This window comes from Pygocentrus nattereri, chromosome 13 (genome assembly GCF_015220715.1).
Source record: "Pygocentrus nattereri isolate fPygNat1 chromosome 13, fPygNat1.pri, whole genome shotgun sequence".
Classification (NCBI taxonomy): Eukaryota; Metazoa; Chordata; class Actinopteri; order Characiformes; family Serrasalmidae; genus Pygocentrus; species Pygocentrus nattereri.
In genome coordinates, this window is record NC_051223.1 from 35,910,460 (window position 1) to 35,936,999 (window position 26,540).

The 26,540-nt window shown below is 40.8% G+C and overlaps 1 protein-coding gene across 30 annotated transcripts in view; it reads right to left on the minus strand.

Moving 5' to 3' along the window:
• The window catches only part of ryr2a (ryanodine receptor 2a (cardiac)), a 352,340-nt gene that overhangs the window by 59,473 nt on the left and 266,327 nt on the right, over positions 1–26,540 (minus strand). For 15 of the 30 annotated variants that reach the window (XM_037544139.1, XM_037544138.1, XM_037544136.1 and 12 more), the window contains 17 exons: positions 25,325–25,645; positions 24,897–25,137; positions 23,837–23,924; positions 23,373–23,465; positions 22,901–23,071; positions 21,515–21,574; positions 19,140–19,454; positions 18,101–18,235; positions 17,534–17,646; positions 15,220–15,316; positions 9,624–9,730; positions 6,958–7,009; positions 6,782–6,832; positions 6,072–6,128; positions 3,569–3,668; positions 1,224–1,303; positions 5–81 (listed from right to left, as the gene is read on the minus strand). In XM_037544139.1, coding sequence (XP_037400036.1) covers positions 5–81; positions 1,224–1,303; positions 3,569–3,668; positions 6,072–6,128; positions 6,782–6,832; positions 6,958–7,009; positions 9,624–9,730; positions 15,220–15,316; positions 17,534–17,646; positions 18,101–18,235; positions 19,140–19,454; positions 21,515–21,574; positions 22,901–23,071; positions 23,373–23,465; positions 23,837–23,924; positions 24,897–25,137; positions 25,325–25,645 — 2,158 coding nt within the window. The remainder of the gene's footprint in view (positions 1–4; positions 82–1,223; positions 1,304–3,568; positions 3,669–6,071; positions 6,129–6,781; positions 6,833–6,957; positions 7,010–9,623; positions 9,731–15,219; positions 15,317–17,533; positions 17,647–18,100; positions 18,236–19,139; positions 19,455–21,514; positions 21,575–22,900; positions 23,072–23,372; positions 23,466–23,836; positions 23,925–24,896; positions 25,138–25,324; positions 25,646–26,540) is intronic. The other 15 variants (XM_037544154.1, XM_037544151.1, XM_037544150.1 and 12 more) reach the window with 3 other exon arrangements.

Consider the following 26,540-nt stretch of genomic DNA (forward strand, 5'->3'; position numbering starts at 1 on the left):
TTACCTGCAGGACTGCATGAGTCCCGCCAGGCTCTGAAAGAATCCCACATCCTTCTTATCCTTCAGGTAGTCCAGCATTTTCTACCAGTGGATAAAAAAAACAAAGATTACAGAAATAATACAAGCACTATGGTTACTAAAACCCCAACCAGGAACAGCTAAAACAACACCGAAGCTGCCCCGAACACCGAAGGAATGCATAGTAAATGTATGCATGTTAGATTGCAGTTGTTGTTTAGAGGTATGAACCATTTGCAGAAATTTCTGACTGATGGTTTAAATTTGTCATGCATACTGTAATCTGCTAGTCCAGGGGTCGGCATCATGCAGCTCTTTTGCTGCCCTGGTGTGGCTCCACAGCAGAATTAGATTTTTAGGTACACATAAAATCATCCTCCTTTGCTGATCGTTCAACACAGTTTAACAATAAATGGTCTTAAACTCTGGAGTTTATGTACAACTGCTAATTCACCCTTTAACCCTGAAGACTTGCGCACAGACTGCTGGTCACCATAGCAATGCAGACAACAATCTCGCCTAGCTAGAAGTTAAAGAAAAGGCAAAGAGAAAGATTTAAGACGGACATCGCTAATTTGGAGACGAATGGACGTATTCGCATTTAGAATCACTCCAGCCAGTTGCCTGATGCATTTAATCTACAGCGAGAAGCTTTCAAATACGAAATAGTCACGAGGCTGAAGTCATCTTGTTCATCATCATCATCATCTTCTTTGTATTTTACCGTTACACCTTAAATAGTGAAGCAGTTCATTACTGGCGCCTCAGGCACCATTTGGTACGGTAACAGAAACATTCGACCAAAAATCTGGTGACTGATAAGCTCACTTCAGCCTCTTTAAAAAATCAAATGCTGGGAGATTTCTTTTTACAAGAAACTATTCCACTTTAGCAGAAAAGTTTCCTGCCGGAGATGCGAGAAACGCGACTTTAGCTGTGCTAAAGCTTAAAGCGGAGAGAGGCAAGTCTGTGTTTTCATTTAGATTTTATTTTTCAGTTTACAGTAGGACATTAGCACATACTGAGACATATTTACAGCCAGGGTGGCAAAACGTTACTTCAATAAAGGGACATAAAGTGTTGTGGCTCCCAAGGAGGATAGATTTTTGTTGAAAGGACAAAATGCCTCTTAACATTTGTGTTGCCGACCCCTGTGCTATACTGTCAGTTGCTGCTCTCTAAGCAAAATCCAGCAAAGTGTTTACCTGCTGCACAGTAGAGTTCCCCCCATTGAGTACAGCAATCCCAAGCTTTAGTGTGGACGCCACCATCAGTCCCATCTCACCTGCAGGCACAGTTAGAACAGAGTCATAGAATCTCTATCACTGCAGAGATATGGTGTTCGAAACGACACCACCTCTAAAAATATATCATCTTACAAGTGCTTCTTAGTGATTATTAATTACATCATAAACAGCTTAAAAATGGTGAGTGAGTGGCAACACTGATGTACTGACAGAAAGCGCTGCTTCTCTTGTCATGAGGTTGCTCCTCCATGGACTCTCCCATTGTGCACTGGTTCTCAGTTCTGGGTCATGCATTTTGTTGTTTACTGATTTTGGCTTTTGGCTGCACCTGTTTGTCTGGTTCCTTGCTGCCTATGTCTGTGCTCTGACCCCTGTCTGTGGTGACCAGGAGTGTTGGATTGCCCCTAATTAAGCTACTCAGTGCCTCCCTAACTGTTACACCTATGCAGGAATTAGCATTTTGGGATCGACTGACAACCAAAGGTAGATTAGCTACTGCTAGTTTTGGCTCTTGTCTTCAAATGCTGCATTTACTGCATGTAGCCTTCATTCTGTCCTTCAGCCTGAGGGTTTGTCTTGAACACAAAGTTTATTTGAAGCTGTTCTGAACCCGAGTCTGCTGTGAGAAGAACGACATTACAGTCATTTCTGTTATTTATCTTTCCTGATTTCTCCTTCCAGGCCGTGATGGCAACAGCTCGAGGGAAATTTTCCTCTAAGTAGCTCCAGGCCCAGAGTGATTCCATTGTCCGATCTCTCTGGGCTAAAACCTACGTTAAGGAGTTTCCCCGTTTCCAAAGGATGATTTGGACTGAAATGTGAATGAGTGCGTATGCATGCACTCAATAATCCGATCATTATTGGATGTCTGCAGTTATCCGCCTATTCAAACGGTGATTTAAACACCATCCTCCGATCTAGAAATCCGATTAAAAATTTGATGAAGAGAGCTGGATTTAGCTCAGTAATCAGATTTTTCAGTGCTGAAAACTCTTACTCTGATTTCTATCGGCGAGGACAGATGGTGGTTTAGCGGCGCTAAAACCAATCATGAAATAAAAGTTTTGAATATTCTTCATCTTCTAAATGATGTAAGTTGATATTTTCAGGTAAAGTGGTGCTTTAAAAAAAAAAAAAAAAGCCACGGTGTGAAGTTTTACATTATGTTTACATCACGTCGTCTTCTGTGAGTTTATTGGCTGGTTGCAAAGCAGAGATCCGATTGCTGTCTGGTTCATGTAGACCTGGAGTTTCCCCATTATCTGATTACTCAAGAGCATGTAAACGTGTTGATGGGATTACTGACAAAACCTGATTTTCTACAGTTATCAGATTATTGAGTGCATGTAAACTCACTCAATAAGGTACTTGGCGAGCATTTCACACCATGGCAGTGACTACTAGTTGCCAAAATTCAATACAGTACCCATACTGCAATGCTCTCTAAAAACAACACTGTACAGAACCGTAGTAAATATCTCTCACTTAAGGTTGAAAACAAAGCGTTTTATTTGTTTACATATTAGGATTGGTCGTCCAAATTCAATTAGATTTGTGATTTTTCCTCTGAAATCACGTTAGTCTTTAAGTATCAAGCCACAAGTTCAACTCGAGTCATTTGTCAGTTAACCACAAGTCAGAGTCAAGGCATAGGTCAGATAAGCACAAGTCCATGGTCAATTGCAGGTCAGTTAAGTGCAAGTCCAAACAGACTCATGAATCAGTTAAGTGCGAATCCTGGTCAAGTCATACGTCAATTAAGCCATATCATGAGTCCAAATCATGAGTCAGCTGAGCGCGAGTCTGAGTCCACACAAATCAGTTACGCACAAGTTTGAGGTGAGTTGCAAATCAATTAAGTAAGAGTCCAAGTCAAGCCACTAGTCAGTTAAGTGTGAGTCCAAGGCAAATCATAAGTCGTGAAGTTATGAGTCATTTAAGTACGAGTTCGAGTCGAGTCACAAGTTAGTTAAGCTAAGTCCAAGACCAGTTATGAATCAGTTAAGTGTGAGTCGAGTCATGAGTCAGGTTAAGCGCAAGTCCAAGACCAATTACAGGTCAGTTAAGAACCAGTGCGAGTCAAGTAATGAGTCAGTTAGACGCAAGCCTGTGTCAAGTTGTGAGTCAATTAGGCCCATCTCTGAGTCATGAGACAAGTCAATACATGCAGACTGAGTCACTGACTCAAGTCCACCTCACTAACTCACTCCAGGACTGGAGTTTAGAAAGACAGATCGAAACAAAGGATTTTCATGCATGCAAAATACAATAAAACCTATTTGGAGAGCAGCAGACTGGCGCACCTTTACTAGCGCTGATGGTCTGAAGCACCATCTCAGCTGCGCCACGATCGTGCAGCCGGGCCTGCTGGTACAGCAGCTTTTGCTTCTCCATCTCTTTCTCCTGCAGGAGGGAGGCAGGGAGCAAGAACCAAAGAAAGAAAGAAGGATAGAGAGAGAGAGAAATGACATCAGCATCCTCAACATCCTCCCCCTGTGCTCCTGGATCTCTGCTGACATCATTGGTTTGGTGCACAGATGATTAACAACTAAAGCTTTTGCTTGTGTTTAGTGCCCGGAATTTTGAGCGTGATCCATATTCCCAAAACCATATCATATAGCTTATGTGTATAAACAATTTCAGTGCTTCTCATATTTGATAACTGGCAGTATCTACCACACGTTTTTACAGATGCTCCTAAGCTTCTAACAGTAAAGCAGCTGCAGGATCAGTATTGCTTATAACAAACAGTGCAAGTTTAAAGTTTAAGGCATTGCACGTTTATTCTGTGGAAAATATGAGCATTTTTTGGTCTAATATCTGATATGACATGATCTAACAACCATCCACAGAGCAGCCTGTAAGGCACTGGACAGTGATGCAGTTTTTATTGATTTGTCTCTATAGTCTCCAGCACAGGATTTGCCAATGACTATGACGTTAGTGTGAAGATTGTCAGCATTCATTTCACACAGTATACACACCAATCGGGCATAACATGATGACCACCTCCTTGTTTCTATGCTCATGGTCCACTTTATCAGCTCCACTTACTGTATAGCTGCACTTTGTAGTTCTACAGTTACAGACTGTAGTCCATCTGTTTCTCTGATACTCTGTTACCCCCTTTTACCCTGTTCTTCAGTGGTCAGGACCCCCAATCCACAAGGTGGACTGACCAGGTAGGAGTGTTTAATTGAGCAGACAGTGTTTAAAACCTCCAGCAGCAGTGCTGTGTCTGATCCACTCGTACCAGCACAACACACCACCATCATGTCAGTGTTACTGCAGTGCTCAGAATGAGCCACCACCCAAAGAGTACCTGCCTTGTGAGGGTCCATGGTGGTCCTGACCACTGAAGAACAGGGTAACAGAGTATCAGAGAAACAGATGGACTACAGTCTGTAACTGTAGAACTACAAAGTGCAGCTATACAGTAAGTGGAGCTGATAAGATGGACAATGAGCGCAGAAACAAAGAGGTGGTCATCATGTTATGCCGGATTGGTGAACATACTTTTTTTAATCTGCATGCTGAACATATAATATGAGAAGCCAGATGATTGAGGATTCAAGATCGGTGATACACAGATGACACAACACTCACAGCAGAAAGTAAACAAGACCTGAAGGCCCTCATAAGGAAAGGTGCAAAAAAAACAGAAAAGACCAAAGTAGAAAGATGCGACGTCAGCTCAACATGAAATACACAAAGGTTATGACAAGATAAAAGACAACTTACTTTACCACTGATGCTAGAACTGGTGGACAGCTTCTGCCTACTTATTAACAACAAAGGATCCAGCGGTCAAGAAAAATGATACAGTTTGGGCGAATATGGATGAAGGAGCTTGACAGGACTATCAAACGTAATGTTTTGTCTCTAGAACCAAAGATCAGAATGGTTTGGGCTCTGGTCTTTTCTGTGGCTCTTTATGGATGTGAAAAAAGTGAGACAGGAAAAATACTAATGCCTTTAAACTTTGGTGCTGCCAAAGACAGCAAACAAATGGATACTTGACCAAATAAAGCCTCGTTTCTCTGTAGTAAATGTAGCTGTAAATGATCACTTGCCTTCTCAAAATCTTAACCTCGCTGAAAAGAAAAAAATACATGTATGTTTTAAAAATAATCATTTCAACGGTGTCACAATTTCCAGATACATCGGTCAAAAATGGTGAGAATATAAGTCATGGTTTTAACGGTCAGCCAATATTTCAACTTCGTCAACATTGTAAGAAAGTAGCTGGTGGAAACGGGTTTCCATTACAAAGCATTCTGCAGTTTCACCCACTCACTGTTTCAATCCAAATACAAGGTGCCGGAGTATAGAAACAAAACAACTTTCTAAAACTGCCCAGTTACTTACGGACTGCACTGCAGTATCCCATTAGCCTCAGCACAAAATTGTTCCATCAGCAGTATTCAACATGTGTACAATGTGCTGTATTGTATTACTGTGTCATTTCAAAATAGCGACATAAGCTGTGAGACATGGTAGCTGAAAGCTTAGCATAAAGATGGCCAAAAAATGTCTATGAAATCAGAAATTAACTGCCCTTGCGGAGCTACAGCAGCCAAGGCAACACACAGTAAGCAGTGAGCAGGCCCTGCTAGGCAGCCACATGTTACTGGATGGAGGGAAGAGGGAAAGACAAAAACCAAAACAAAACAGCAGCTCCAACTGTTGTTTTAACCTAAGGTCGAAAAAACCAGGGGGTGAACAAATGACGGATTGCGGATGGTTTCAAAAGGAAGTAGAAAGTCGAAAGGAAAAGCAACCAATAGAGACATTTAGCTTGGTTACCAGAGATTGCTCTTCTTTGCTGGCAATTTTGAGGCTTAAATCTTTCATAATATCACGCTGCGGAAATAAAAATTTGGTCAATTCATATTTCACCCTAAGAGGCTGATTCTCTTTAACTAACTGGAATAAAAACACAGGTGAGTAAGGTGGGGAGTCAGAAACAATGGAAGCCTCTAGAACAGCCTTGTGACAGTTTGCCATGCTAACACAAAAGCAGCCAGTCAGTGCTAAGGTCCTTTTGAACTGTCCCTCCAGACGTTTGTCCAATTTCACGCTAACATGGCTGAAAATGACAGCCTGATTAAATCATTCAGCCCTATTTTGTCAGCTAACGTTTCTATGTATTGACATGGTTCATCTCCTGTCACAGCCCCTAGCACTGGTTTGCTGCTGTTTGCTAAATGATGCACTGACCAAAACTGACCATATATACAGGCCTACAGTACAGTACAGTGTGACTAATGAGGTTCAACTCCGAAAACTTTAAATCTGCACTGAGTCCTAAATGGGAATGCTCTACTGTGGACACTTTAAGCTCAGTAGCATTTCACCAACACCACACATATGAAAAACAAAGTGAACTGGACAAAGGTGGACGTATAAAACCCGGCATGCAATCTCTGAAAGCAGCATAAAAGAATCTGTGTTCTTAACACGTATGTGGGATGGGGGGGGACAAAGAATATAGCCTGAGGGAAGACGGTGCCTACTTCGAAACTCTTCACTTCTTCTTCCTCGTCTTCCTCCTCGTCATGGCAACTCTGTGGAAGGACACACAAACCAAACAGAACATGTCTGTATGAACATTTTACAGCCTGCACTGAAATCCACCGTGGCAGCAGTGTTGCGAAATGTCATGCACTGAATTCTCGTTAAGATCTCTCACCTTAGCCATGATGTCCGCATAGGCCATGTACAGGCTGTCCTCTTCCAGTTTACTGAAACAGATCATTTAAAAGAGGATGTGTTCGTGCTTATGATTATACATGTGTCGTAAGGTATGGAGTTGATGTGGAGGTGGTCGGGACATACAGATATCTGGGTGTGCGCTTGGACAACAAGACTGGAGCTGTAACACTCTCACGGTGTACAAGAGAGGCCAAAGCCGTCTCTGCATCCTGAGGAGGCTGAGGTCTTTTGGTGTGAGCAGTAAGATCCTCTGGTCATTCTACCAGTCTTTTGCTCTATTCTATGCTGTGGTGTTCTGGGGCAGCAGCGTTAACAAACGTGCTCTGAACAAAATGAACAAACTTATTAGGAAGGCTGGCTCTGTTGTAGGAGTCAAGCTGGACTCTTGGGAGGTTGTAGGAGAACAGAGGACACTCAACAACCTGTTAGCCTTCTTGGATAACACCTCACACCCTCTGCGTGCTACACTGGATGAATGGAGAAGCTCATTCAGTGGCCGAGCGTTACAGCAGCTCTGTGTTAAAGAGCCGTGTGAGATCTTTCTTACCCACTGATGTACGGCTCTACAACGAGTCTCCTCACTGCAGAGACGGTACTGATCTCCTGCTGTCTGAACTGTGCTGAACACATCACTGTATCTCCTCTCTGATCAATACACACTGTGCAGTATATCATATCATAACCTGCTGTTGTAATGATAGTTTCACTAGGCACTTTACACTGTAATACTGATGCATGTGAGAGTTAGCTATGTCTATAATGTGTGCTTTTAGTTTACCTCATACCACTCAGTGCCTGCTCTCATGTAAATATGCAAATATATATACTTTTATTTTATTTCTCTCATACTTTAACTTATGTCTAGGTTTATGTCTATTTTCTGCATAGTATATGTAAGTTTATGCGTAATTATGTCTTTCTACTGAAACACTGCAAACAAAGGTCTGTCTGTCTGTCTGTCTGTCTGTCTGTCTGTCTATTTATGCGTCTGTCTGTCTTTCTTTTTCTCCCAGTCCAAAAAGAATGCAGCTCATTTGTGTTGTGAACTTCCACGAAAGCTATTTTAAGATTAAATATCAACCATTTTTCTTGCATTTTTGTGACATTTGTGTGATTTTATCAGTGTTTGGAGAAACACAGTACAAAGTAATGCTTCATCATATTACAATTACTTTGTCGTGTAGCAAAATAGGATAATGCCTTATAGTATACGTTAATATAATAATCTGATGAAATGAACATTCACAGCCAAAATGCTAAACATAAAAACTAGAAATGATAAAACTGCAATTTTATTCCTAAAAAAATCTTAAACAGTGAAACAAAACTGAGCTGAAGAAATATTTACATAAAACAAATAATCTAAAGTTATTCCAGTATGCAGACAACAGCACATGCCACAGCATCCATCGCAAGTGGTTGGTTATTCAAAGTAATGGATTCTATCATTTTTCATTTTTATGCCTTTTTTGCTCTTTCAGTGCATCCCTAGTATACATTTATGCAATCACATTACAGTTACTAACTTAATCAGTTTTTTTGTTATTTGAGTTAAAAATATGTCTGTAACTGAGCGATTTTAACTATGCATTTAAATATTATAGATATACAAGTTATATATAAGTTTTAGGCATCTAAGCATATTTTTAAACAGTTTACCTCAGCAGTGAGTTTATCACTATATACATTAGAATAAAGTTGTATTAATAATTCAAATAATATATATAAATCATTATTAATTAATATTCTATAAATTTTTTTTATTCAAATATTAACACTTTTATTCAACACAAACTACACAAATAAATAGATTTTGAAAATGTAACTTGGGTGCCTAAGACTTTCGCACAGTACTGTATGTGATCCATCGTGTTACCTGCGACGGCCGACTGAGTGACTCTGACTGTGATTGTAGTGCAGCGCAAAGTGCTGCAAACTCAATAGGTCAAATCATCTAATCATGCTAATACGGATCTGATGGATAAAGACCCTAGTGCTGAAGATGAGAGAGACCCAACCTCACCTAAATAGGCCGGACTCTATTTACACTCAGAAACAGCTGTGTGAGATTTATATGTATTTAGTCATAATGATTTTGCTTTATGGCTGCTTTGGAACTGTTTCTACTGTTTCTACTGATTAGAATCTCATCAGACTTCATCATTTTAATCAGCAGTACTGGCTATGTGGTCCAAAGGCAGTGACAGTGATATATATATATAGTGATATATATTTTGCATAACAAAAACAGTCCAAATTCATTTTCACATGATCATTTTCCATCCACTCTTTATCCCTTAAACCAGGCCGTTTTTGTTGTTACTGTGCTTTTAATACTGATATAGGTAAATGATCGCTCTTATGATTGGACTGACTCATAAACTGACTGAAATCCCCGAGAACATCTTCCACTCCATTAACTCCGCTACAGACCATCTGCAGTAACAATGTTTCTCATGACTTCAGCGTGAATGGCCAGCGAATCTGCTGTAGGCTGAATGGGTGACACACTTATGAATGCATGAGATCAAGATTTCAAAAACATAAATAACCCAAGGTAGCAGATAGGAGGTAAGGATAAAGGTTACAGAGTGAGAAGTAAGAGGCAAATGATCTTTATATATCCTGTGAGAAGGAGCACACCATTTCTCAGTGAGTGCTGTCCTGCTGAAAAGTTGGATGAGCTGGTGCAGGGGGTCTATGCGTTTGATCCCTTCATCCTCCTCTGACGGTTCCTCTCCACCTGGCTTCTGCAAAACAAAACACCCGACTTTAGCCCCATGTGTTCATTCAACTCCCACACGAAAGCACTTAGGACACCTTTACCTTTTACTTCCACAAAACATGTACACCCTATTTCGTCCAGTAATTTTATGACGGGCCCTAACAATGTAACAGACATAAAGCAATGCTGGCCTGAGTTGTCTAATGTAATCTCTGTCAAATAAAAGACCAAAATAACAGCACAGTTCGTCAATTGTGCAATTATAGCGCATTGTCATCTTTCATTTTGCCAAAAAACCTTAATAAATCTAGTAAAGCACATTAATGAAGATAGCACACAAACTTTACCGTCAAAGGCTGCCTAAAGTTTGTTTTGTCTGATTCCATAGTATCTCAGGTTTTTTTTTTTGTTTAAGGCTATTGTGTCTGAGGCTGTTTTGTCTATGGCCGTTTTGTTTAAGGCTATTTTGTCTGAGGCTGTTTTGTCTATGACCATTTTGTTTAAGGCTATTTTGTCTGAGGCTGTTTTGTCTATGACCGTTGTGTTTAAGGCTATTTTGTCTGAGGCTGTTTTGTCTATGACCGTTTTGTTTAAGGCTATTTTGTCTATGACCGTTTTGTTTAAGGCTATTTTGTCCGAGGCTGTATTGTCTATGACCGTTTTGTTTAAGGCTATTTTGCCTGAGGCTGTTTTGTCTATGACCGTTTTGTTTAAGGCTATTTTGTCTGAGGCTGTTTTGTCTATGACCGTTTTGTTTAAGGCTATTTTGTCTATGACCGTTTTGTTTAAGGCTATTTTGTCTGAGGCTGTATTGTCTATGACCGTTTTGTTTAAGGCTATTTTGTCTATGACCGTTTTGTTTAAGGCTATTTTGTCTGAGGCTGTTTTGTCTATGACCGTTTTGTTTAAGGCTATTTTGTCTATGACCGTTTTGTTTAAGGCTATTTTGTCTGAGGCTGTGTTGTCTATGACCGTTGTGTTTCAGGCTATTGTGTCTGAGGCTGTTTTGTCTATGACCGTTTTGTTTAAGGCTATTGTGTCTGAGGCTGTTTTGTCTATGGCCATTTTGTTTAAGGCTATTTTGTCTGAGGCTGTTTTGTCTATGACCATTTTGTTTAAGGCTATTTTGTCTGAGGCTGTTTTGTCTATGACCATTTTGTTTAAGGCTATTTTGTCTGAGGCTGTTTTGTCTATGACCATTTTGTTTAAGGCTATTTTGTCTGAGGCTGTTTTGTCTATGACCGTTTTGTTTAAGGCTATTTTGCCTGAGGCTGTTTTGTCTATGACCGTTTTGTTTAAGGCTATTTTGTCTGAGGCTGTTTTGTCTATGACCGTTTTGTTTAAGGCTATTTTGTCTATGACCGTTTTGTTTAAGGCTATTTTGTCCGAGGCTGTATTGTCTATGACCGTTTTGTTTAAGGCTATTTTGCCTGAGGCTGTTTTGTCTATGACCGTTTTGTTTAAGGCTATTTTGTCTGAGGCTGTATTGTCTATGACCGTTTTGTTTAAGGCTATTTTGTCTATGACCATTTTGTTTAAGGCTATTTTGTCTGAGGCTGTATTGTCTATGACCGTTTTGTTTAAGGCTATTTTGTCTATGACCGTTTTGTTTAAGGCTATTTTGTCTGAGGCTGTGTTGTCTATGACCGTTGTGTTTCAGGCTATTTTGTCTGAGGCTGTGTTGTCTATGACCGTTTTGTTTAAGGCTATTGTGTCTGAGGCTGTTTTGTCTATGACCGTTTTGTTTAAGGCTATTGTGTCTGAGGCTATTTTGTCTATGACCGTTTTGTTTAAGGCTATTTTGTCTGAGGCTGTTTTGTCTATGGCCGTTTTGTTTAAGGTTATTTTGCCTGAGGCTGTTTTGTCTATGACCGTTTTGTTTAAGGCTATTTTGTCTGAGGCTGTTTTGTCTATGGCCGTTTTGTTTAAGGTTATTTTGTCTGAGGCTGTTTTGTCTATGACCGTTTTGTTTAAGGCTATTTTGTCTGAGGCTGTTTTGTCTATGACCGTTTTGTTTAAGGCTATTTTGTCTATGACCGTTTTGTTTAAGGTTATTTTGTCTGAGGCTGTTTTGTCTATGGCCGTTTTGTTTAAGGCTATTGTGTCTGAGGCTGTTTTGTCTATGACCGTTGTGTTTAAGGCTATTTGTCTGAGGCTGTTTTGTCTATGGCCGTTTTGTTTAAGGCTATTTTGCCTGAGGCTGTTTTGTCTATGACCGTTTTGTTTAAGGCTATTTTGTCTGAGGCTGTTTTGTCTATGACCGTTTTGTTTAAGGCTATTTTGTCTATGACCGTTTTGTTTAAGGCTATTTTGTCTGAGGCTGTATTGTCTATGACCGTTTTGTTTAAGGCTATTTTGTCTATGACCGTTTTGTTTAAGGCTATTTTGTCTGAGGCTGTATTGTCTATGACCGTTTTGTTTAAGGCTATTTTGTCTATGACCGTTTTGTTTAAGGCTATTTTGTCTGAGGCTGTGTTGTCTATGACCGTTGTGTTTCAGGCTAATTTGTCTGAGGCTGTGTTGTCTATGACCGTTTTGTTTAAGGCTATTGTGTCTGAGGCTGTTTTGTCTATGACCGTTTTGTTTAAGGCTATTGTGTCTGAGGCTATTTTGTCTATGACCGTTTTGTTTAAGGCTATTTTGTCTGAGGCTGTTTTGTCTATGGCCGTTTTGTTTAAGGTTATTTTGTCTGAGGCTGTTTTGTCTATGACCGTTTTGTTTAAGGCTATTTTGTCTGAGGCTGTTTTGTCTATGGCCGTTTTGTTTAAGGTTATTTTGTCTGAGGCTGTTTTGTCTATGACCGTTTTGTTTAAGGCTATTTTGTCTGAGGCTGTTTTGTCTATGACCATTTTGTTTAAGGCTATTTTGTCTGAGGCTGTTTTGTCTATGACCGTTTTGTTTAAGGCTATTTTGCCTGAGGCTGTTTTGTCTATGACCGTTTTGTTTAAGGCTATTTTGTCTGAGGCTGTTTTGTCTATGACCATTTTGTTTAAGGCTATTTTGTCTATGACTGTTTTGTTTAAGGCTATTTTGTCCGAGGCTGTATTGTCTATGACCGTTTTGTTTAAGGCTATTTTGCCTGAGGCTGTTTTGTCTATGACCGTTTTGTTTAAGGCTATTTTGTCTGAAGCTGTATTGTCCAAGACCGTTTTGTTTAAGGCTATTTTGTCTATGACCGTTTTGTTTAAGGCTATTTTGTCTGAGGCTGTATTGTCTATGACCGTTTTGTTTAAGGCTATTTTGTCTATGACCGTTTTGTTTAAGGCTATTTTGTCTGAGGCTGTGTTGTCTATGACCGTTGTGTTTCAGGCTATTTTGTCTGAGGCTGTGTTGTCTATGACCGTTTTGTTTAAGGCTATTGTGTCTGAGGCTATTTTGTCTATGACCGTTTTGTTTAAGGCTATTTTGTCTGAGGCTGTTTTGTCTATGACCGTTGTGTTTAAGGCTATTTTGTCTGAGGCTGTTTTGTCTATGACCGTTTTGTTTAAGGCTATTTTGTCTGAGGCTGTGTTGTCTATGACCGTTTTGTTTAAGGCTATTGTGTCTGAGGCTGTTTTGTCTATGACCGTTGTGTTTAAGGCTATTTTGTCTGAGGCTGTTTTGTCTATGGCCGTTTTGTTTAAGGCTATTTTGTCTGAGGCTGTTTTGTCTATGGCCGTTTTGTTTAAGGCTATTTTGTCTGAGGCTGTTTTGTTTATGATCGTTTTGTTTAAGGCTATTTTGTCTGAGGCTGTATTGTCTATGACCATTTTGTTTAAGGCTATTTTGTCTGAGGCTGTTTTGTCTATGACCGTTTTGTTTAAGGCTATTTTGTCTGAGGCTGTGTTGTCTATGACCGTTTTGTTTAAGGCTATTGTGTCTGAGGCTGTTTTGTCTATGACCGTTGTGTTTAAGGCTATTTTGTCTGAGGCTGTTTTGTCTATGGCCGTTTTGTTTAAGGCTATTTTGTCTGAGGCTGTTTTGTCTATGGCCGTTTTGTTTAAGGCTATTTTGTCTGAGGCTGTATTGTCTATGATCGTTTTGTTTAAGGCTATTTTGTCTGAGGCTGTATTGTCTATGACCATTTTGTTTAAGGCTATTTTGTCTGAGGCTGTATTGTCTATGATCATTTTGTTTAAGGCTATTTTGTCTGAGGCTGTTTTGTCTATGATCATTTTGTTTAAGGCTATTTTGTCTGAGGCTGTATTGTCTATGATCGTTTTGTTTAAGGCTATTTTGTCTGAGGCTGTATTGTCTATGACCATTTTGTTTAAGGCTATTTTGTCTGAGGCTGTATTGTCTATGACCGTTTTGTTTAAGGTTATTTTGTCTGAGGCTGTTTTGTTTATGATCGTTTTGTTTAAGGCTATTTTGTCTGAGGCTGTATTGTCTATGGCCGTTTTGTTTAAGGCTATTTTGTCTGAGGCTGTATTGTCTATGACCATTTTGTTTAAGGCTATTTTGTCTGAGGCTGTATTGTCTATGACCGTTTTGTTTAAGGTTATTTTGTCTGAGGCTGTTTTGTTTATGATCGTTTTGTTTAAGGCTATTTTGTCTGAGGCTGTATTGTCTATGGCCGTTTTGTTTAAGGCTATTTGTCTGAGGCTGTGTTGTCTATGACCGTTTTGTTTAAGGTTATTTTGTCTGAGGCTGTTTTGTTTATGATCGTTTTGTTTAAGGCTATTTTGTCTGAGGCTGTATTGTCTATGGCCGTTTTGTTTAAGGCTATTTTGTCTGAGGCTGTGTTGTCTATGATCGTTTTGTTTAAGGTTATTTTGTCTGAGGCTGTTTTGTTTATGATCGTTTTGTTTAAGGTTATTTTGTCTGACGGTGTTTTGTCTATGGCCATTTTGTTTAAGGCTATTGTGTCTGAGGCTATTTTGTCTATGACCGTTTTGTTTAAGGCTATTTGTCTGAGGCTGTGTTGTCTATGATCGTTTTGTTTAAGGTTATTTTGTCTGAGGCTGTTTTGTTTATGATCGTTTTGTTTAAGGTTATTTTGTCTGACGGTGTTTTGTCTATGGCCATTTTGTTTAAGGCTATTTTGTCTGAGGCTGTTTTGTCTATGGCCGTTTTGTTTAAGGCTATTTGTCTGAGGCTGTTTTGTCTATGGCCATTTTGTTTAAGGCTATTTTGTCTGAGGCTGTTTTGTCTATGACCGTTTTGTTTAAGACTATTTATTTTTTGGTCCTTCATCTTCACACTGTGGCATTTCCTTGAGCACTGCTGCAATTTCCTTGTTTCCATCTTTCGTATGACAAATAATAGTTTGCAGAACACTGGCAAGAGAGCATCGTCTTTGGGTGGATGAAAGACATCCAGCAAAACCAGATCAAAATCCTATTTGAAGCACAATGCTGCAAACCTGTGCTCTGCATATTAATATGTGCCCTGCCGAAGACAAGAGGACACTGAAATTCAATTAAATAAGAATAAAAGCCCTGCAGTTCTAAAGTAGGATGTACTGCTGCTTCTGCCAGCTGTACCTGACTTTGTAGTGTAAAAGAAAAAACAAAACACTGCGAATACACTTACAGCCAAATCCTCTATGAGCTTATCTTCAAAATAATGCTCTTCTGTCTCAATCCACGACTTCTCATAGCCCTGTAGGAACAGGTTCACCGCTCTGTGTCTGGAAACAAAGATAAAGTGCAGACAAAAATGAAACACTCTGAAACACCAATAGTAAAATAAGCCAGAAAGGTGTCTTAAGCTGCTAAACAGCGTCTGTTGTATGCATTATAAAGTGTGCAGTATGGCTAAAGAACAAGTATTTGATATTTTATTCTTATATTAAATTCTCCAAAGAAATTCCCAGACAGCAACTGCATTGCTAGTAAAGAGAAACAGCAGTCCAAGTCATTTTCTGGGTCTCTTTTCCACTGTACTGCCAAGTTTTTCCCCACGATCACATCTCGCCGTTTCCTTCCTGTGCAGATCTGTGAGACTAATCAGTTTCTTTATTTAGTGTTAGCTTAGCACGCAGGCTACAGAGCCAACCTCCACCTCCAACACCAGTGACTCGACTTTACTCAGATTTGAGTCATTATTATGTGAACTTGTCATTATTATTGACAAATCAATAGAACTCGCACTCGAAGTCTTGTGTTATCGCGAATAGCATCACGTGATGTTATATCATGATGACACACTCCCTCTCATGTCCTACTGCTTAAATAACAGCACATATCCTATGCTACTTGTTGAGGTATAATGAAACACGTCAATTTACCAAGTTAAAGCATTACGAAACAGCACAAACGGACTGAGCAATGCTTACTGGTCAGGGGAGCGAGGACCATTGGCTAAACCTGAAGGGGGCGAGGTTTTAGGTGATTTCCAGAGGTGGACGAAGTACAGAAATCATGTACTTGAGTTAAAGTAGAGCTACCCATGGTAAAAAAACACTCAGGTAAAAGTAGAAGTTCCTCCCTTTAGACCTGGACTTGAGTAAAAGTACTAAAGTATTAACCTTCAAATGTACTTAAGTATAAAGTAAAAGTACTAAAAGAGTAATTCTGGCTCTGATCTGGTCCTGTTATCATTTTTATAACCAGACTGGCTTCATGAACTCATTTCAGGTGAAAGTCCTCCAGCGTCTCTCTTGGTAAACGAGTCTTTTAATAGAACGTCATTAATTAGTGACGCTGACGTCTATTAAAATGATCAGAAGCACAAAACACTGAAGGTAAACAGTTTCCATCAGGGAGAACCGAGTGGCTCTGAAATCACTTTTTACACACAAGCAAAGTTTCAGTTTAGGTCTCAAATGCAAACTCTACTGACGAAGATATGATGACAACAGTAGATAACAGATACGTTATTCACCGAGTTTTGACTGAGTTCTCTTTGAATTCTCTTAAAATGCACTCGCATTTATCAGATTCATCTGCTCAGGGAAGAGGTCCAAAGCACTCCAAAGTCACGTTACAAAATATTCCTCCACGTGTTGCAATTACACATTTACACCAGAGAGGTCTCCAAATTCCCCAAACTTGCATAGTGGAGCTTTAACTGGGGAAAAAATAAAACCTGAAATATAAAATATGACATAACTTTTGCACAGGACACACTTTACTCATCATGTGGGGTTATTTTGTCTTGAACACTTAAAAATAATGGTTCCTCAAGGGTTCTTTACTAAATAAAATGCTTCTATATAGAACCATGAACACTCAAAGAACCCTTTGCACGCTTAAAGGGTGCTTTACAGCATGAAAGGGTTGTTTAGATTGATGGAGAATGGACTGTAGATTGTTCTAGATAGAAATATTGTCAAAACTTTGACACTAACAACAGAAAACCCCCTTTGGGTGCTATATAGAACCCCTTTCAAACAGGTTATATAAAGAACCAGCAATAACACATTCTGAAGAACCCTATCGTGATGCAAAGCAACCTTTAATCATGCAGAGGGTTCTTTGAGTGTAAATGGGTCTATATAGAACCATTTTCTTTACTAAAGAACCCTTGAAGAACCTTCTTTTTTGAGCGTGTAGAACGGAATTTGACCGGAGGGCCCAAACCTTTGCATATGACATTTTACAGAAACTCAGAGAGTAGTTACACCATTGAGGCGTCCCATGGAACGGCTCTGTGCCCTGAGCACCAGGCCGAAGAACCCGTGCTAAGGATTCCATGCCGATCTGTGTCCGTGTGGAAATGCCTTTGAAATGTCTGTGTGCTCAGAACTGTTGAGCCATACAATGAAAAAGAGGTCTCGGATCCAGGACACCAGGACACCAGGACACCAGGACACCAGGACACCAGGACTGGTCTGTTACTGCTTCTTTTTTTAAAAAAGCAAACCAGGATTAAAAATTCTCCAGAAAACAGTGTGAAAGCGCACCTTGGCAGGTTATATAGAGGGGCCATCCTGAAGCAGGCCACCACTGCCCTCTTCCTCTGCTTGGACAGCAGCTTGTGCCACACCGCTTTCTTACTCCTCTGAGGATGTTCCACCTGGCCAAAAACACAATATTCACTCTTACAGCCAGCATTAAAGCTACAGCCAACACGTATCAGGCACGTTCCTTCACTGAAATCTTTAAGTTAGTCCTGCAACTGACACTTGGCACTGAACGTGGTGACCTTAGGCTCATGTGCAGCTTCTCCAGAGCATCCCATTCTATTGGTCAGTGCTTTCCTATGGAGATTCTACAGGCCGTGTCAGTAATGGGTGAGAATGAGTGGATACTTTTAGACATACTTTGCTTTTCTTATGATGCCTTGTCATTTAAGGCTGAATGCCACAGGCCTAATTTAGTACTTGAATAAAAGTGTGAGAACATAAATATTAAGGATCGTTTTCAATCGATTTCTACACAGTGCTCCATTTGAATACATAAAATGGTCTTTAACGTCGTCCCAAACATGAACAGCTGTGAAACAAACAGTTGTGCTGTTGTAGACCGACCTGATCCAGATGGAAGAGCACATGAGCAATATCCAGCACTCTCTCCACGGTCTTCCCAGGGTCGGATGTGTCCTCACTGCGGTTCGGCATGTCTTTGTATAGGGCCATCTGCCAGCGAATAGCAGGGTCCTCCAGCTGCACAGACAAGCACCAGTGAAATTAGTCAGGGAAATTGACGGCTGAAACCAACAGTATTAAAAAGCAAAGGAAGAATAAAACAGATCTACGCAAGTTTCCTCTCACAGCAAACGTAGTCATGTTTGGTGTCTGAGGTTAGCTTGTCTAGTTCTGGCACTGGAGCTACGAGGCTAATGTAGATAACAAGCAATGCAAGGCAATAACCCACTTATTAGGTTGCACTGCTTGGCTGAAAAAACAGAGGCAGCACAGCTCTTAAAGGCTGATTCTTGCCATCTAGTATAAAGACATATTACTTATTTATAAAAAACGTTAATATAAATATATAAAATATTCTGTTTTATTTACACGATCTTGTTTACATTTGTTCCACATGCTTAGTAGATTTTCGTAATGAAAATAAGTGAACATCCACTACAGAGCTGCACATTTTATTTCACAGTCACTGTTTATATAGTGAATTTAACATATTGGTTAAAGAAAAACAAACATAAAATGTGACCTGTAAAAGTTATAGCACATTTATAGCAAGTTTATGGCGTATTTTTTCCTGAATTCATTAAACTTCGCACAGATGCATAAATTCTGAACAAATCTGCAGAAAGATGATATATATAAATATGATGGTATATATATATATATATATATATATATATATATATGTTTTATATATATATAAAACATGTAACGTGATCAAACGTTTAGATATGACCACATTTTGGTTAAATAGGATAAAAATGCCTAACCCTGACTTTTACTCTTCCTTTAAATGCAGTGTTTCAGCAGCACTGCTACTCAAGCGGGGAGGCCTAATGAACCAAGCTGATCCCTGCTCAGCAGGACGTGCTACAAGCTACATGATACATGCTCGGAGCGCTCCAGCTGCTTTTTCTCTACACACCAGCGCGCCACATCCAAACACGCTGTGTGGGGTAAGGTGGCTCTCACGGAGCCTGGAGGCCGGAGGATGCTCGGGTGGTCGTGGTGGGGTCTTTCCGTGTCTGGAGGCGTGATCCACGGAGGCCGATTTTTTCATGGCGCTTAGCAGCGCCCGCGGGGTGCGATGTGTGGAGTCCAGGGTGGTCGAGCGCTTGCGAAGGGGCATGCGTTTGTGGGGGGGCATTTCGGTGGCAGCCAGCTTGGTCTGGCGACTCTTCATCCACTTCAGGACGATGATGAGCCGCTTGACCAGCTTTTTGAAGTGGAAGACTCGGTACTGGTGGGGTCGGGGGGACGCGAACATGCAGACATGCAGAGAGTGGAGGAGATGGAGACAAAGACAGGGAAATGGAGTGAAACGGTAATGCATGCAGGTAAAGGACGACTGAATTCTCTGTTCACTCCCTTTGCCCATGGCATCATTTGTAGTATGTGCACAGTGAGTTGCTCTGAACTGCTACATTCGGTTTTTTTTGTTTGTTTGTTTTTTTTTTGGACTACTTTTTAGGTAATGGGTCAGCCAAGTCCACTCACCAAGAGCCTGTCTGTCCACAACAGGTTCATTTATTGGAGGCTGTACTATTTTATCTCAGCCTTAGCAATATTTTATGTACATGTAAGCTTTCAGTCAGTTTCCAAAATTAACATTTGACAAAATTTAGGGTTATAACATCTGTAAAATGTAATCTAAATGGATTTTTAGTCTAAAAAATGTTATTTTGGAATCATAGTGTAGTGATAAAGAATGCAGGCAGTAATTAGTAACAGATATGTATGAATATCACATAAAAAATAGCAAACCTAAGCAAAAATAACCCTGAAAACTGACTGAAAGAGTAGAAAGAAAATATTGCATAATCTGAGATTAAAAACTACATCCTCCAATAAATGAACCTATGGGGGAATTTATTAACATAAAACAGTTGTTTTTATATTAAATTCATGACCATATGGGCTGAGGAAGACGGACTAATAGGTCTTTATATTTTTATTACTTTCATACCCAACATTGTTATATGTTTTTGAAATAGCCTACTGCTTTATCTCCGCTGTGTGTTTAATACCCAGACTGAGCAGAAATGGTGTTTAGACAGAAGCTGGCTAGTTTAACTGAAGTTGAAACATCTGCATTGGATATACTTCCTTTAATTTCCAATGGTTTGATGTTAAACGGCTTTACATGATGAAACTTTTATTTACTTTAGTTTCCTGAAACTTACATGAAACTAAATTTTATATAATGCGCATAACGTGGAATCGTGCAACTCACTTGAAACCCAGCCACAACAGTTGCAAGCCTAGCGACTATATATTATATTGAAAATTGTAAAACAGTAATAAATGCAAACAATAAGATTAATTTGGGGGCTATTTTGCCTCAAAACACCCTGTATGTACATCCAATCATTCATTTTAGGCTAAAACCTCCTCATAAACCACAAACCATGTGATGCCCTTACAAAAACGTCACATGAAATTTACCTGTGAATAAAACGTGATTTTTGTATATTTTACATATGAAATATGTGAGACTTTTCTGTAAGGGCTGGCAGCATCTTTGTAACCATTTCATGTAATAACTTACTGTGACGGAGCTTTTAGAGACCTCTCCACAGGTCTGGTACCCAGTAATTCTGACAAGCATAAGTTTCTCTAGCGCAGAGTATTTTAGATTAAACCCCACTGAGTGACTTTGTTTACATCTTACATCTAGTGGAATTCCCCTTTGAATGCACAGCAGATAAACTCAAATATACTGTAGAGAACCCTTGAGATGAACGGCAATGAAAGCTGGAACAAAATACAGAAATATTCTAATATGCAAGTTACACCGCATAGATGACTTTATAGTTAATGACACAGTTTACAAAAAATATGATCTGCTAATTTGGCTATTTAGCGGAGTAATTAAACATGTTCCATGCAATTGTTTTTGAATTGCTTTGTGCAGCTATGAAGCTGCACAGAAATGATGTTGCAGACATAAGTCAGAACTAGTTGCGGGAAACTTTCACCATGTAAAGCAGGTATTAACTGCTTGGTAAACATGCAAGTTTCATTCAGACTGGACCAGGAATTCCCCTAAAGCACGTGTCACACTGAGAGGTGAATATGCATAACCTGCAATCTGTCCAACAGGCTGGATATACTGAGAATGGCTTCAGGTTCCCATTAAAGGAACCGATCACAGTTAATCTTAACTATTCACTCACTGTAAAATGAGCTTTAGAGCAAGAGGAGCCTAAAACAGAGGCATGTAGAAGTGAGTGAGTAGGCAGACAAGCAGAGTTGTGAGGAATGTTGTGATATGAACGTGAGGCACACCAGACTCCTCACCTTGCCCTGCAGGTGGAGGTTATTACGGATGATCTCCCGAACCTCATCCTCTGTGTCTTTCTGTTGGATAAGAACAAGACGCTTTACTGACCACATCACTGCAACAGATCTCCTCTATAACATCTTTATTATTATAACAATAATATAACTTTATAACACCTTTATTAATTCTATTTTTTATTTATCTTGATGTTATCTTATTAAGTTACTATATATGCTGCAATTTTAATGCTTGCTTTTTTAAATTTACTACTATGGTTATTATTACTTTTTAGCGTTTATTATGTTTTTACTATTTAACTATTGGTGAGTGATTGGGTGGGTGGGTGAGTGAATGGGTGGGTGGGTGAGTGAATGGGTGGGTGAGTGAATGGGTGGGTGGGTGGGTGAGTGAATGGGTGGGTGGGTGAGTGAATGGGTGGGTGAATGGGTGGGTGAATGGGTGGCTGAATGGGTGGTTGGGTGAATGGGTGGGTGAATGGGTGGGTGAATGGGTGGGTGAATGGGTGGGTGAATGTGCGGGTGGGTGAGTAAGTGAATGGGTGAGTGAGTGAATGGGTGAGTGAGTGAATGGGTGAGTGAATGGGTGAGTGAGTGAATGGGTGAGTGAATGGGTGAGTGAATGGGTGAGTGAATGGGTGGGTGGGTGGGTGAATGGGTGGGTGGGTGAGTAAGTGAATGGGTGAGTGAGTGAATGGGTGAGTGAGTGAATGGGTGAGTGAATGGGTGAGTGAGTGAATGGGTGAGTGAATGGGTGAGTGAATGGGTGGGTGGGTGGGTGAATGGGTGGGTGGGTGAGTAAGTGAATGGGTGAGTGAGTGAATGGGTGAGTGAGTGAATGGGTGAGTGAATGGGTGAGTGAGTGAATGGGTGAGTGAATGGGTGAGTGAATGGGTGGGTGGGTGGGTGAATGGGTGGGTGGGTGAGTAAGTGAATGGGTGAGTGAGTGAATGGGTGAGTGAATGGGTGAGTGAATGGGTGAGTGAATGGGTGAGTGAATGGGTGGGTGGGTGGGTTTTGGTGGATGAGTGAATGGGTGACTTCAGTGTTAATGGGCCAAGCTAACCTGCTGTAGTCTGAAAATGTGGATATACATCAACATGTTGATTTTTGTGACATCACAAAAACAACAAATTCAAGGCGGTATTCGTTTGCAGCTTCCACAGATGCACTGTAACGACTGTGGAGTGAACAGTATGTTTTAAAACTACATCAAACTACATCATTTTTCAGAACATATTCTAAATAATTTATTAAACATATATGGTCTAAATATTTTCATGATTGGATTTTGTTTACATGAATTACACAAAAGTAATCCCCTGTAATTGTGAGTAAAACTCTCTTCCTGGAGGTGTGAGTGAGGTAATGTGAGCGGTTCTGTGCCTGAGTGAAGCGGTTCTTGGCCAGAGCGATTAGCTCCTGGTCTCCAGGAGCACAGATATTCAGCCCCACAGGAAGCAGCCTCTTCAGAGCAGCCACGATGAGGGACGTCTGCATGGAATACCGGTCTCCTCTCTTCTTCATCTTCTTCCTCTCCTGGTCCGACACTGCCCCCTGCAGGCCAGTAAGGAGACGAGAAGGTGATACAGTCGTTTGTAAAAGTGTGAACATCCGCTTAAGTGAATATAAGGTAACACATCCTCTGCTAGGAACACCCTTAAATATGGCAATGGCATTCTGACATTTCTTGGAAAACAACTTGACCCCGCTCTCTCTCTCTTCTGCTACATGATTTATTTTAATATTTATTCATTTATTGATGGATTAGTTAAACGTCAACTCACAATTTAAATGGCATGATGAGGTCATTTTAGCCTGTACACATGAATACGTGTGTGTATACATGTTCTCTTACCTTGGACATTTTGGACTTGGTGTCAGTGATGAGGAACGACATGTTGTTTATCTCGTTCTGAACAACGAAGTTCTGCTCCTCCCGTTTGAAATTCTGTAAAACAAACTCGAAACGCTCACGAGAAAATACCCGTGGAGAGCAACTCATTACACCCTTACTTTAAGATCCATCTTCGCGGGACCATAAACAATTTCTACCACACATTAGTGGGCTTCAGTTCAACCAAGCTGAGCCAGAGTCACAAAGCCATCACTGAACTGTCAGGCTCCCCTGCTTCTGTCTGCCAGAGGGCAGAAGCAAAATGATTTCCCACAAAGTGAAAACTACCGTGCATCTGAAAGGGCTGACAGTGATGGAGCGTCTGTGAATTTTAGAGTTATTGTTACAGTTGACTGATAAGCCGATATGTGGAATGTGGCGATGATTGAACGCTCGTCAGTCGAAGCGTGTGTGTTTTCACTCACATGTGATTTGGCCCAGAAGATGAAGACCTCTGCCACCATGCGGAACAGTTCCTCGGCCTCTGGGTTGGGCTCTTTCAGCCACTTTGCTCTGAGAACAACCGAGCAGTGAACTACATCATTCACATGAACTTACTCACAGCCACATCTACAGCATGAAAAAAAAACACAAAAAACATCAAAAACTGAAATTTAAAGCTTGAAATTTGTTGCCGATGCTCCTCTCGCTCTCTTCTGAGCGCCTCATCTGCCATGTCTCCTGGGAACCACTGTCAGTGACCAACACTAGGCACCTGGTGCATCCCATCAGAGTAAAGTGAGTGACTAGGGTGCAGGGCCTATACTGTACATGCAAATACACTCGTGTGATTGTTCGGTCTTGTTTTGTAAGAGGGCAGCGCTACAGGCACTTTAATTAATCCGAGTTAAACTGACCTGAGCATGCAGTACTGTGCAGAAGTCAGAGACCACCTTTCAGCTAATATCTATTAGGGGTCGTGTTACAGAAGAGGAACACAGCGCACAGCGTTTTTAGCGATCTTTGAAGTTCACCGAGTGACTGACGGCTGATGCCAGACTGCTCCACTGAAAGACTACAGAGCTCTTTGTTCTTGCCATTTTAAAGGGCAATTCCATTCATTTTTCTCATGTTTTTCTGCATAATTCAATCAATAACATGTAAACAAAGTCATTTAGTCTTAAAGCTCCCTTAAATAAAGCGATTGCATGAAATGGTTATTTGTCACCTGATTGAATGAGACATTGTTTTATGCTTTAGGCCCAAAACACATATTTTTAACATACTGAGCCAGCAAGTGAGCATGTAATATAGTATTATTACTACTACTTCAATTTATATTTTGAAAGATACTGAAAATATACCGTGATTTTATGGCCATATCGCTCAACCCTAACGGCATCTGCATAAGCTAACAGCCACCTCCATAGAAATGCTTACCAGTCTATCTCCCCCAGCGAGCAAACTCAGACCTGACACTGGTCAAGTCAGGGTGCTGTCTTCCTCATCAGGGCACTAATTTAACGCCTGAACACGTGTTCTCACCTGTTGTAGTCGACGAAGCGGATGAGGAGCGGGTAGAAGGCGTACAAATCCCGCACCAGGATGGTGAACTCATCCAGGATAAGCAGCTCGGCCTCAGACATCTCGCCCCGCCCCTCAGCCTTGGTGTGCTCCTCGTCCAGCAGCACGGTGGCCGCTTTCTTCTTTAGTTTCTCCATCAGCGGCAGGAAGTGAGTTTTCAGCAGCTGCGGCCGGGCCTTGCTGATGATGGGCTGCGAGAAGACTGCCAAGAGGAAGAGCAGCGGTGAGAGGAGGGCATGAAAGGACAAGAAATATCTCACTATATGAGGAACTGTCCATTTCCTGTCACTTGGAAAAGCTTCTGTGGGTCTGTAACTGTACGTGCGGTCATTCTAACAATCACCTCCCTGAGCTTTATCAGGTTCATGTGAGCAGGGAACGATGCTTACCCGCGAGTCTCTTCATCCATGCGCCCTCGTCGATGCCCAGGTTGTTGTAGATGATCTTGAGGATGTTCCCCAGCAGGGCGTTCATGTGTTCAGAGGTGAGGGAGGTGCAGCAGCTCTCGGAGCGCTCCGGGTTGCTCTCGGGTCCGTGCTCCCACCAGTGAGACATGTAGCTGCACAGCATGGGTAGAACTACCTCCATCACGTGGGGCATCTGAGTGTAGCGCATCCCTGACTCTGCCAGCTCCATAATCTCCTCCAGAGCTTTTTCTAGAGACGGCACCAGAGGACACACCTCCTCCACCTGGGTCGGAAGGCCAGAGGCTGGAGGAGAAAGAGAGAAAGAGAGGGAGAGAGGAAAAGAGACGGAGTGAGAATATGCGTGACTAATAACTGACCTATCCAAACTCTGCCTACTGACTTAACAGCTCTCAAAAACACATCCATGGAGCACCTGCTGCTGTACAAATGACTGGCAAAAACCTGTTTTTGACAAAGAAATGTCCATCATTTTCATATTCATTTTTAATTATATTCATTTTGTAAGCATGTCTCCAAGGTCACACTTAGTAGTGTAGCATTTTTAATTTAATTTGGTTAATTTCATGACAAGTGCAGCATCTACAGCAGACTATCTGTTATAGTGTTACTATAATTTTACTTTAAAATGTATTTCACAGTAAATACATCACTTAAGTTTTAGCTCATTTAGCACCAATAACTCCTTTTAAGCTCTACTGGAATATCGCTATTGATTAACTGTCCTATGTCCTAAGTCCTAACTGACAAAATATGAAGGAATAAATGAACAGTAAAAGATTCGTCCATGTGCTCATGGTGGGTGTGGTGGCCAGATTATCCTGTGGCATGGGGTGCATCTAGTCTAACTGTCTTCAAATCTGGACCTTCCATTCCTGGATTCAAGGTCCGGATTCAAAGATCTCTGGTCTGATCCCATCTTAACCACTCCTGGGGTGCTGAGGCAACACCGACACTCTCATATGAAACACAAATGTTAATGTCATGCATAAAAGATCCATAAGATGAATGGAAGGTTAAACCTTGATTAGGTTAAGTGATACTTTTTTGATCCCACAACCAGGGAAATTCCACCTCTGCATTTAACCCATCCGGGAAGTGAAACACCACATACACACTAGTGAATACACACACACTAGGGGGCAGTGAGCACACTTGCCCGGAGCGGTGGGCAGCCCTA